The sequence below is a fragment of the Vanessa atalanta genome, chromosome 18 (genome assembly GCF_905147765.1).
Source record: "Vanessa atalanta chromosome 18, ilVanAtal1.2, whole genome shotgun sequence".
NCBI lineage: Eukaryota > Metazoa > Arthropoda > Insecta > Lepidoptera > Nymphalidae > Vanessa > Vanessa atalanta.
Genome location: NC_061888.1, coordinates 3,955,859 through 3,969,447, shown reverse-complemented (window position 1 = coordinate 3,969,447; position 13,589 = coordinate 3,955,859). Strand labels below are relative to the sequence as shown.

General features: G+C 31.9%; 1 protein-coding gene across 4 annotated transcripts in view; it reads left to right on the top strand.

Annotated features, from left to right (window-relative positions):
* Positions 1 to 13,589, top strand: part of LOC125071082 (zinc finger protein 541) — a 243,853-nt gene that overhangs the window by 162,020 nt on the left and 68,244 nt on the right. For all 4 annotated transcript variants that reach the window (XM_047681174.1, XM_047681173.1, XM_047681171.1 and 1 more), the window contains exon 3: positions 186 to 378. In XM_047681174.1, the coding sequence (XP_047537130.1) occupies positions 186 to 378 (193 nt within the window). The remainder of the gene's footprint in view (positions 1 to 185; positions 379 to 13,589) is intronic.

Here is a 13,589-nt window from a genome sequence, read left to right as displayed (position 1 = left end):
TAGCTAAACATCCAATCGACCAGAATTGTTTGACTTAATTTTATCATACTAGAAATATCGAAAAACTTTGCTTCAGTAAAGGATTTTTTAAAAACATTTAACTAACAAAATGTGTCAAATGAAAACCGACAAAGATGTCACGGTTTATTTTTTATAAGTAAGTACAACGATGTCTTTGTTATCAGGTTGCGACAACGCGCTTGCCGCTGCCGACGTTCTCGCCGCGCGCCGTGCTGATGTACAGCGCGGCGGTTGGCGGCGAGGGCGTGGCGCTGCAGCTGCGAGAAGCAACGCCAGCCGAGATTGACGAGCGACTCGCTATCGCATGTCATGAGCCAGAGCTACTCGCAGACCTGCTGCACGCTGCTGCAAATATTGGTAAGTACACTCACACATAAACGTTGGAAAAATTCCTTCTCGTGAAGAAATAAAAAGATCTAGAATAGTTTGTTATATATAAAATAGGTTGTTATGTAAAAAATACAAGAGACTGCATTTTATTAGTCCAATTGAAAATATACACACAAATAAAACGATATGTAAGAAGCTAAATTTTTAGAGCATAAATGAAAAAATTGTGGTTACAAATGTAGAAGTTAATGTCTGATGACAAAGACTGGCGCCTCGCCATTGCCATTTCAATTCAATGTATTGGCAACCTTACTACTGCTAAACTGACAATTAGTGTGGTAGTTTTTGGCCAAAGCTTAAACATATATCAATCGGGTACAGTATGTAATACAGATTGTAAATATTTACTAACACATGATTGGTCAACTGCAATTAAATTCAAAGGATATGACGTCAACCCAGACAACAAAGACCGCAACCTTGTATCATACGGGCAACTGATTATTTTAATTGAATACTTAAGTATATTCATATTTTACCATAAATATTACATGTTAACTATTCAAAATATATATTAACATCATGGAAGCTGCCACAAGGGAAAAGTGCTGTCAACAAAATTGGCATTCAGTTGGAGCGAAAGGCAACTTGTTTTATTTCACTACGGCGCAAGAATGAGGAGTATTCTTGCTGGAAGCCGGTATGTCGGGCGTTTTGAAATTCAAATATGAAATTTTGCATTCGAAACTGGCTTCGAGCATCGCTCGCGTTTGCCGGACAGCATTACCATTTACGGCCATTTGGGACGGACGATCATTTTTATTGCTAACTAGCTTTTGGTACTTTGTGTGTATATATTATAGACCCTATAGCGACACTCGTTTGGAACGTATGTTATGATATTATGGAATTACCAACCAAAAATGACCTTTACAGTATTAACATTTTAAAATTAACAACTATTACTCCTTGAAACAATTGATGGATGATAAATATAATTAGACTTATAATTTTTTTATTTATTTGACATAGATTGGCATACGAATAATTGATATTGGTGCCTATAGACATTGGCGTAAGACACATTAACCATTCCTTACATCACCAATCCTTGGGAACTTCGATGTTATGTCCCTTTTGCCTGTAGTAACATTAGCTCACTCCTTTAAACCGAAGCACAACGATGCTGAGTACAACTATTTGGCGATGAAATATATGATGAGTGGGTGGTCCCTACCCAGACGGGGATACAAAGCAAAATTTGTTAAATAATCAGACGCAATAGTTAATAATAACCTATGATCTTAATTAATATATTAAGTCCAATAGAATTTTTAATAACTGCATAAGATACACCTAAGAATTACCTAACTACTTTTAATCCCTAAAAGGCCGGCAACGCACATGCAAGCCCCCCGGTGTTGCAGATGTCCATGGGCGGTGGTAGTCACTTTCCATCAGGTGAGCCTCCTGCTGTATATAGGTATAGGTGGCTATAACATAAAAAAAAAATTCCTCTTATACGTCATGTATATCTTAACTTTTGACTCATACTTAGCTTAGATTAAAATAAGACCGACATATGTATAGGAATAAATATCTATAAGAACCCAAAAATAAATTATATTTACAATTAATTATAAATTGTAAATATATATTATAAAGAAATGTCTATCCGCTTGTACATATAGTAATACAACAAATTATATCTTAAAATAAATTAATATAACATTAAAGGTGTATGTTATTTAAACTGGAGTTAGTTATCAGAATGTGCCGAAACCCTTAATTATCCCTGTGGGAGTTTACATTCGTCCCTACAACAATAGCGAGCGGGGTATATTGTAACCGGTACGTTCATTGTTGATGTTTTTAATATAACCTGGAGAGAACTTCCATTGAACCAGCAATTATGATGATAAATAAAAAGAGCATGTAAATATGTTTGTTTAAATACAACATGACTATCAATAAGTACATATCAGTATTTAAAATTATAAACTGTACAAAGGATGAAAGTGAACACGTGGAATTTTATCAAGAACAAAAAGTAGCTTTTTCTCATCAGTCAAATTAACCAAACCCTCCTTACACCGAGCGGTGATAAGTGGGGTGAGTAATGTGAGGGGGCTTTAAAGTGTGTTGAATTTTTAATAACGATATATTTATATCAAGACTAGCAGCCTGTCTTGACTATGTGCCGGGCGAATTCAGAATGTTATATACTCCCCGATCGCAGTCTACCCAGTCTAACCTGCTTTAGGTTAGACCCGATCCAAGGTCCAAGGGCTCAAAGGACCATCTGAAACATACGCAATAAAATTAATCGAAATCATTGCAACCTTTTACGAGGAGTTCAGTTACATAGCACACAAAGATAAAACGTAGTTTAAGTACCATAACAAGACCATTTCCTTTGTCCATAGGTTGCTTGAGATTGCTCTTAAAGATAAAAACTCTTTATTAACATACATACGTTATTTCGTTTCATTTGTTTTCCTGCAATTGTGTTTTTTAAAGTACAATAAAGCATATAAAAAATTAAATTATAATTATATCACCTTTTAATTGTAGATTTACAACTTTAATTTTAGTATTAAACTGTCATCAATTCGGAATATAAATTGTAACGAAAGGAACCGATAAGAAACTCAGCTTTGTTTTTTAAGCATGAAAATCCACCTACCACCAACAGATGTCATTGTATTATTTATTTACAATTGTGGTCATTAAGCCTGTCTGGCTACCTCCCCACTGATCATATTATATTGAATAATACTTAGTATTGTTGTATTCCGGTTGTAAGGACGAGTAGACCGCCGTCAATATATACACAAGGGACATTAAACGATTAACGTATTTGTTACTAAAGTTGTTAGCGGAATACATATACATACAAGGGATCGTTAATATTTCTCAGTGTCAATGTCATTGGGTGATGGTTACAACTTACCATCAAGTGGCCAATTTCGTAGACTACCCATCTATTTAAAATAAAAAAATATATCCTCACCATCATAAAGACACAGATGAATTTACGTAGTGTACAAACTATTTAATAGGCATGTCACTTCTTGATAAAGTTACTCAATACATTTTTAATACTATAAAAAAAAACATAATTAAGATTGTTGAAGAACATAAACTGTCTTAAAAAAAAAAAAATCATATAAAGCCGATGACACACTTGTCGCACCAGAACCAAGTTCAAGTAATACATTACAGTATATATTAGGGAAATGTTTATATTCTCTCCTTCATTACAACTGAGGCAGGTTGAGCACTTAGTAAGCATTCAATGAAATATTAGATCTACTATGCACATAATTAATTACAATTACTACACCAAATAGACAATGCAATAGATATACTGAGCATAAATAATAATTAGGAATTAAACTAATTTCGTGTCAGTTATATTATTTGATAAGATGTCATATTAACATTTATACAAACAACTAAATAATTACTCCGTAATAATTAGTATTCGAATAAAAATGAACATTGCAATAAGTATTACCATATAATTAGTAATTATAAATTTAAATAGCTGATGGCGCTATTTTTGCTCAAAACCCCTGACTCCAGCGCTTCATTAGACTAAAAACGCCCGAGGCAGCAGCATACCGACTTGTCAAAAATTCCCGCTAACTCTCGGCTCGCTTAAAAATGCTAACTCATGCAAACGAGCTTCCAAGGCCTCTAATTGAATTAGATTTCTCAAGCAAACGATGAAATATTCCTCCCTATTATTGGACACAAATTGAAAGATCCAACCCCTGTGCATTTCAATCGTGAACTTGTTATTTGAGTTATTTGATTTAAAAATGAGAGGCGGTAGTGTCGAAATTACGAAAGTTTCTTCAGCTATCTCGGGAGCACTGACCTCTCTTTATTATAGAATCTTCTAGAAATAAGACCTACATTACGAAGTCACGTATTTTTTTATGAAATGATCATTAAAAAATACCTGATAATATTCTTCGTATAAAATTTTCATAAAATTCTCGAACCTAAAGTATCTACTAAAATATTATCAAATAAGACGTTTAGTTCTTAATTTTTAATTCCTATCACTAATTGTTTATTCTCCTAACACCGCTCTCGGTAATCAAATACCCAATATTCCATTAACCGATCCCTTGGAGAGTGTTTAATTAACACATGGCAAACAACTTCACAATCCCTCTCTAATACAATAATAGAACTGACAAAATTCGATTTTACCTCAATACAACAATAAAAAATCATTTTCACTTTGCTACTAATTTCATACCCTGACGGCTGTATGGTGGAATACCTTTGCATTTTCGGAGAGAAAAGAAGTAAACATAAATGATATACAGTTTCTCAAAATTATTACGAATTTCGAATGCATGCATATATATCTGAAATCGATCTAAATCCTCGTGAACGTATTGTTACTGATATTGTAAAGCAAAAAACAATATAGAATATAAATACAAAGAAATCATATTTAGTGCTCTTTGCGTTTTTCGATATTTGTAAAAGTGTACTAATGCATTATAGATAAATGAAATGAAACAAGAGAAACTTATTCCGACAAAGCTAAATAAAAACGGTGAAATATGAGTAAGTTGCATATTTTATTCAGTGAGCGGAAAAGGCTCTCGTAGAGATGAATTGTCACTCCACGAATTGTTTTCCAGCGCAGCTTGAATCACTGACAATAATGGACGTCGGAGCGAATTCTTAAGGAAATATTCTGTTATGGCACTACTTTTATAAGAAAGATGTCTCCGGCTTAAACGTTCTCGTAAAGTATTCAATAGAAAATTGTATTTTATTAAGGAAAATTCTTTTCGTGCATATTTATTGTAGCTAAAAACTTTAAAGTAAATTTAAACCTTTTCTTATGTAATACGTTTACTAATATAAGCATTTTGCTTACTAATTGATCGTCAAATTAAAAACTACCATTGGTTCGGAAAAGAAAACCCTGACCGAAAAACCGACGAAGGAAAGTGAAATGAAATGAAAAATAAATAATCGTCGTATTATTCGAGAACATTTTTCATTTTTTATTCCATTTATGATTAACGAAGTCTATACTTTGAATCTGAAAGAATATTTATCTCAACAAATCGTGTTACCAATAGTTACTGGCACTTAGCGGCTATTCCCATTGCCAAGATATTATAACGCCTTTAAAAAAAGTTAATTGTATATTTTTTCATCTTAAGCATATACTCATTTTTAGTATCTGTGCTTGATTATTTTTAAATCATGACAAAATATTTTATCTATTAATTCTCATTGAATCTATCTAGCTGGTTGATAAAAAGGTCTTCTGAAACCTTTTAAACATGATACTGTTCTGTTTATCTTGTCTATTGTCTTTTAAACTTCAACCCCACCTTGCTTCGTTGTTACATCATAATTTCTACATATAATTAAATCGATATCAATTCTTGATTTTATTTTTTGTCAGTGCCAATAACGACTTTATAATTAGTCAATGTCATGAAAAAAATTTCGTTATGTCATTTACAATCTCCTATAATAGCATCGTTATGGAATGGACATCGTTAGCATATTTGAGCTTATTTTAGATCATACTAGTGCCAAATAATGGAAGCACATTGGAATTCCAATAATGATAACGAAAAATTCACATTGATATGGCTCATTGAAGACAATCGAATTAATAACACATGTTTAATATATCGATTATATGTATATTTGTATTTTAATAGATAGGCGGGTTCACAAATGTGGCCAAAGTGGTCACCACCGCCAATACGCATTGGTGCTGTACTACCAACTTTATCAAATAAAACCTTATGTACCTTATGTATATATTAACACTGGCTTACTCACCCTTCGAACAGGAACACACCAATACTAAGCCGTACTGTTTATCGGTTTCATAAGTGTTGAGTAGGTGGTCCTACCCAAACGGTCTGGCACAAAGCCTTACCAGCAATTATTAATGAAGTCTTGTATTAAATATTTAATACTAGAATAAAAATTGTTTTTAAAATAAATGTCCTAGCCTCGAATACAAATAGATGTATAACATGATACTCTAGTTGTTTGTTGTCGAGTTGGAATTGGCGTAAAATCGATTCGACCGAATTTCAATACTGTGTCCGATACACGAAGCGTACGGAAATCGTGGTCTAGACTATACATTTGCAACAATACCAACAATGTTAAATTATGCACCAATTATTTTGTTATTTATTTGAAGTTAGCGGGCAGACTGGCAAATGGGACAATTGATGGTAAATGATTACAGTCCATAGGCATTAGCTCTGTGAGAAATATTAATCATCACTTACATCATTAGCTTAGCCAAGTAAAGGAATGGTTGAGCACGACCCCTCAAGTAAACTTGGTGACCAAGAAAAATCTTAATTTTACGCCAACCCTAATTTGTAAGAGTGGACAAAAAAATAACTACGCCAAGACTTAACAACGCCAATACGCTGCTAACCTTAGAAACAACGAGGATATCTCCCTTGTACCTTCAGTTATACTGGTTCTCTTAGCATTCGAACTGGAACAGCTGCTTGGCCGCAGAATATGTGATGAATGAAACGGGCTCACAGAAAGCCTTACCACCGAGAGATTATTTAACACATTAATCAAAAGTATGCACTTTTATAATCAATGAAATCATCAAGACCATAATATTACTTTTTACACCAATGGATATTCAAAATAGCCAATAAGATTAGCGTACGAGCGTCATAATTGGACCCGCATAAATTCGCGAGAGGTCGCTTCTATTAAATTTTACGACAAACATGGACCTTCATATAACTTTGTTATTACGGTTACAATATATTACAACCAGATGCCAACTTCGAATTTCGGTTAAAGATGATATTATACAAGTAGTTCAGTCTTCATCTAGCTCTCGTCAATTTATTGTTGTTTATGTAATATACGAATAGTTCTGTTCTTCTGTCGTAGTGATTAGAACACGTTAATCTTGACCGAGGATTACCAGTTCAAATACAGGCACTATTGAATTTTAATTTTCTTTTTGTTTATAATTCATCTCACGCTCAGCTCGAAAGGAAAAACTTATATGTAACGGATGAAAATTTACCTCGTCAAAAACCATTGTTTTACTTTACTTTTTCTTACATAATATACAAATATTTTTGATACAACAGACAAAAAAAGACATCTATTTGACTGATTAAAATGATGTAATGGTAAGTTTGAATATGAAAACGTGCTTTGTTCCGTTTCTAGTAACATGAATTCTTAACAAACCTAATTAATTCCCTCCTTTTAAAAATATGGTTCTCTTGATTATTATAAATAAGTCATTCACACCAACAAATGAGACGAATTAGTAGTTTCTTCTCGCAGATGCACCTGCTTTGATTTAGACTATTGACGTGAGAAGCGTGAGTTCTTAGCAAGTTTCCTCTGAAGATTCAAAAAATAAACGCTAAAGGCATTTTTTTAAAAAGTATCCTAGCTATTGATTATATTTTCACAATAATAATTCTCGATTTTGTTTTTAGTGCCGAAGTAATATTGTAAGTACTTTTGTAATGCCTTTGTAATGTAACAGCATGGGGTCCTACAGCTAGCGGATATTTTTTCAAATCAAAATAGATAGATATTTCATTGAACATAAATTAAATATTTAAATTATTTATTCGAAAGGCTTGGTAACTATAAATAATCACTTATTTAAATTTTAGGAAGCGATGTTGGCTCTTTAAGATTCAAATCTGAAGGACTAAAGATAAGTATTTGAATTACCCTCGTAATCCCTTTTGCTAACTACCTTTTACCAATTATGTAAGAGGTAAATTAAATTAAATATTTTTTGATTCATGCTAATGACTCTATTTTCTATCTATTCATTTTAATACTTAGTCCACAAAAAATATGATTCTCAGTAATTCTCTTAAGATATTCTGTCATAAATATCAGTTCAATTGCCACTTAATAGCTAGTTCGATTGCCAAAAGTCATAACACCATTAGGAAAAGATAAATAACAAACATATTTATGTATTACTAGCTAATGCCCAGAATTCGTTACAACGCATCTTTGAATTTATTTTAATACGATTTACGTGACAGTTATTTACGTTGTTGTTACTACCTAGAAACTTTACAACAAAAGTCATTATTAACGGGACGAAATATAAACTCAATCGGATGAATGGTCTAAGTATACGACATAAACAAAAAAAACTTGGGATATACAGTACACGTTCTTTCTGAGGTTAGTGGCGTATTAATAATATAAAGCACGAAATGTATACATATATATTTCTATCGGTGACAATGTCTATCTGTGGCCTCTTAAATTATCATTAGGTGGCCCCTTTGTTAGTCCCCCTATTTTAAATAAAAATAAAATAATATTCATTTTAATATATGTATAAATAAACCACAGTTTGTAAATAACGATTCAAATGTGTAACAGTATTTTAGTTTTATTTCTATTTGTTCAGCTTTAAACAATAATATACATAAATACATTGACTATTATTTATTGTATTACACAAGACTTGTAATTCATCTCAATATATTTACAATAATCAAAACAAGAACAGACTGAAATAAGACGTGATATATTGGATGTCCTGGTATCGACATTTCTCGGTAATATACCCCCTGCACATGCCAATCTCGCATCCTGCCAAGTCCCTCTTGACAAGTGACATCTCCGTCTTACCAAAGGGAAATCCTATCGATTCGATACCACCAGCTCACGTCGACCGGTAATTGGATATGATTCTATATTTTCTATACGAATTTACAAAGAGTAAATAGTATAAATAATGGGGACTATGCTCTCAACAGTTCGTACAATTTTAATAAGATCTCATATTAGTTTATTTGGAAAAAAGTATAATGGAAAAAGAAAAAAAAACTGGATTTAGAATACAAATAAATAAAACATTTTACGCGATATTATACAATGTTTAACAACACAAAGACATTTCTATTTTTTATATTTTCGATAATCTTTTGTTTTAGGTTTTTGATTTGAATAATGAAGAAATATCATTTGCAAAAAAATATATTTTATGTAAAAACAAAATTAGTTTTTCAAAATAGGCGTCTCAAAATTAATCATTTAGATCATTACATTGTCTGATTTCATAATTGTCATTTATAATATTTTATCAGTGAGTTTGGACTTAGGGGAAAGGAATAAGGGTCGATCGATTCATTTGAGCAATTTTCTAATGACGATGGTTTATTTACGATTATGTCTTGATTTTAGGAATCCTTGAAATATAAAATCGGATACTTGACTTTGTTATTTTATATGATCATTATAGCGTTAGCTGCATCGTCAGTCTATGGACGGATTCATAAGGTTGTCTAGGGTTCAAAGTCGTGTCGGTACAATAAAAAAGTAATTTTCTCTAGAAATTATTATCAGTAATATTCTGCAGTTTAGCAATTTCCGCTCTTCTTTCTCTTGTTAATCTAATTACTATCTAAAACTGCTTTCAGCGCCGATTGATATTTTATTAAAATTGAATTTCAGAAACATTATTACCATAAACGTTTCTATGTTTTTCTGTATTTAAATATAAATGACGCTATTACAGTATCCAAGTTGCATGTTTAAACACCATAAAATATTTAAAAACCAAAAGCAAATTATTCTACTTTTATTGGCAAAAATAGAAAAGAAACTCAAACGAACTGCTTCCACCGTGAATCTTTGTGAATTAAATAAAGACAAACTATACGAAACAAAAAGTTGTCACGTCTAAATTAAAAGGTGTTCGCCTTACTTCTTTGTTTACAAAATAGTTCAGTTTATTTCAACTAATATATTTTACTAAATCCTTCCAGTTAGTAAAGCTTAAGAGAAATAATTAGGTAATTAACAAATATCTACAAAACTTACTGCATTTTCGAAATATTTAGTAGATCAATATTATTAAATCGCCTTGTATTTTTTTTATGTTACCACGTTGATCTTTGATTCCTAATATGTATATATTATGTTATGCCTATTATATTACACTCAATTATTTCATTGTTTGAACATTGAACATCAAATTTCTACCACAGGCTTATCCACCAACCAGCAATGGAGCAGTAGTGGAATTAGATCCAAACCTTCTCTTCAATAGAAGGCTCTTGAAATTTACAAGCTTTACTTTTACTTTTACTAAACATGTGTAATATTTGCCCGTTAGTACAATTTTCGTTAAAATCGACTTCTAACGAAGTAATTCTAAATGGGTTGACATAGCTCGGTGAATAATACTGGCAACTCGCAATAATAACGCTACATTTTTAAAACAAGTCTATAAAATTAATAAATAATTCAGTTCGATATATTATGTGTTTTTGATTGAAGTTAATATTTCTCACAGAACAAATCTCTACCAGTTACTACTAGATAAACACTTACCTGTAATCCACACATCTGTGTACCCACAGATAATCAAAAAAATAACCTATAAACCATAGTTCAATAGAATTTATGTCACCGATGTCATTTATAATAGAGAATTTAATCAAATGATATGTAACATATTCAAATGGATGACCGCACTATCTGAGGACAAGAGGAAAATGGTCGACATTAATTACAAAGTAGACTCACCGGCCAACACCGTCAATTCCCTCTGTCGGTTTATTCAGCTTAATTGAATGACACTAAATAAATAGCGGTGAATTCGGGCCACTATTGTTCTGCGTGTACTTTCTAAGTTTCAGTATAAGTCAAGTGCGATATTACTTCATTTACAACTTTATAGCGGTACATTTACCCCGAGCGCTCTGCTCTGCGGCTTTTTATAAAAAAATGTTAAAGTTGGTTCGCATTTTATCGGACCGATATGTCGTTCGGATGTATTTATTTTATTTCGACATATTTCAAAGTTACATTATTGGATATGTTTCATAAATATATCGACCAAGTCACATTTCTTGAAAGATCCGCAGTCTTAGGCAGATGCATTCGACTGGAATCGAAGCGATTTTTATTGTCTTGTTCTCGTAACTCTTTTTTCGCGTAATACATCAAATAGTCTTTACTATACATTTTGGTGTTTTCTACGACAAAAATGTTACCAGTCTACGTCCGAATAGTCAGGTCGGAAAGTACTAGAATACTAGCATACTTAGAACAGCCAGTACGATAAATACGTGTTAAACAAACAAGCTAACGACAATCCAGTCGGTCCAATCTAATGTGAACCACCCCTTAGAGAATACGTTTCGCTGATGCGGGATCGTGATTTTCTATTATTCCTCGTAACTAGCGTAACTTTCTTATTTCTATGCTAACTGTTTCCGCAACTTCATTTGCGTAAAATGGTTGGAGGGTTCATTTTTAAATATCTGTAGAAAATGTATGCATGAGTACTCTTTTATTTTCCGGCATAATAAGCCACGCTAACTTCCTCTACAATATTTACAAAAATATTGCTCGGCCTCTATGCCTTGTATTATATGTATATTTTTATCAATTAAAACCGTAATATATTCATTGAATGTATAAAAACTCCTTAAAATTTTATAATGATCACTGAAATAACGATCGATAATAATTTGTGATTATAGAATATTATTAAATTTCATTGAAATAGTAAACCTAAAATTTAATGAAGTAATTGGAAAAAATATGAATATTCTCATGAACGATCACGTAACTACGAAATACATGTAAGTGTCATTAACCTATCCAATACATTTTTTTTCTTATGTTATCGATCTGTTCATGGAAAATTTTTGTTGAAAAATATTCTTAACGTGTTAGTAAAGCTTATTTTCAAATAAAAAAACTTTGTGTTCTTTGATAAAAAGTGAAATATGACTTTAAAAATTAAATATTATTCATAAGCAAAAGCGCTTTCAATAGTCCTTTTATGGAAGCGGAAAGACATCGTTAATTAATAGCGAGTGAGGATAAGAAAAAGAAAAAAAGGACAGACTTGGTATTCAGAGAGTGTTGCCCTTAAAAGACAGTCTTCTATAAAAATAAAACCTAGTGGTCGTGTTTTCTTTGATAATGTATAAACATAACATTAGATAGTTAAGTGTGATCACTAGTGAGATTAGTGAATCATTTAAAATATCATTGGATTTAGATATGGCAACACAAATAAATAAAAGACTAGACTTAGACCGTGTAATAAATTGTAATAATATTTGAACAGATTTAATTTTTTGATAAGACATAAAGATCTGGTCAACAAAATGTTTCTACTTTGGTCAATAGAAATAACAATTTCTTTTGACTGACATAGTTACTGTAAGAAGAAAAAAATGGGAAAATACATAAATATAACATCCATAACATTTACAAAGCAAATGATCATTCTGTAAAACCGTCAGTGTTTTTACACAAGCGTCTCTAAAGAACGGACTGACAAGGTTCCTCGAGCCCTACATAATTATGGAATGGCCGCTGGCAGGGTAAGAAAATTGTTCAAATGCTATAAATAATTTATGGGAATTTCGAACAAGTTCTAAAAGGCTTCGGTATGTCTGTAAGAATTCGTTCAGTCTTTTATAACATTTAAATAATTTTTCAAATCTAAAATAGCTTCGGGGGATAAACGCATTTTCAAATAAACAGTTTTTGGCAACGAACCATTTGGCGGCTCTATCCAAGTTTATCGTATTAAGGATTTGATTTTGTTCTCATCGATTCAGAATGCGAATATATATCTTGAGTTGTTTAAAGCAAATTCCCATTTAAATATTATCAATATTTGTAAAGTATAAATGAATATTAACTTGGATGTCTTTTAATGTAAATAACATAATGATAAACAATAATGTAAATTCAACTTCAACGATCTAAGCTGCTACTTAAAATTTCTTAGAGAAAACCCCATATAGACGAGAGGTGATTTGAACCCAAGACCTCGTCATTTGTATATAAGTCCTACGAGATATTTGCCACAATATACATGCTGTGTTTTTTAATACGTTTTAAGACTTTGTTTTAGAAGGGTGCCTTATACTTTCGGCTAAGGTTATTTCTATGTAATAGAAATGTTCATAATCGAAAGCTTCATTTTACTTTACTGTTAGGTGTTTAAAGTACAAGTGCTTATTATATTATATTCATAAGGAAGAAAGAAAATAGCACATCTTTGCGCGGTAATCACCCGCTAAGTAACATGGTTTCCTGCAAGTAGAAAACCACGGAAACACGATGAAATCTCTCATTTTTCCGACCTCATTAAAATGCAATGTATTACGAAGCAAAGTATTCCCCGAGTGATAATTTTCCGCGCTAATGCTAAT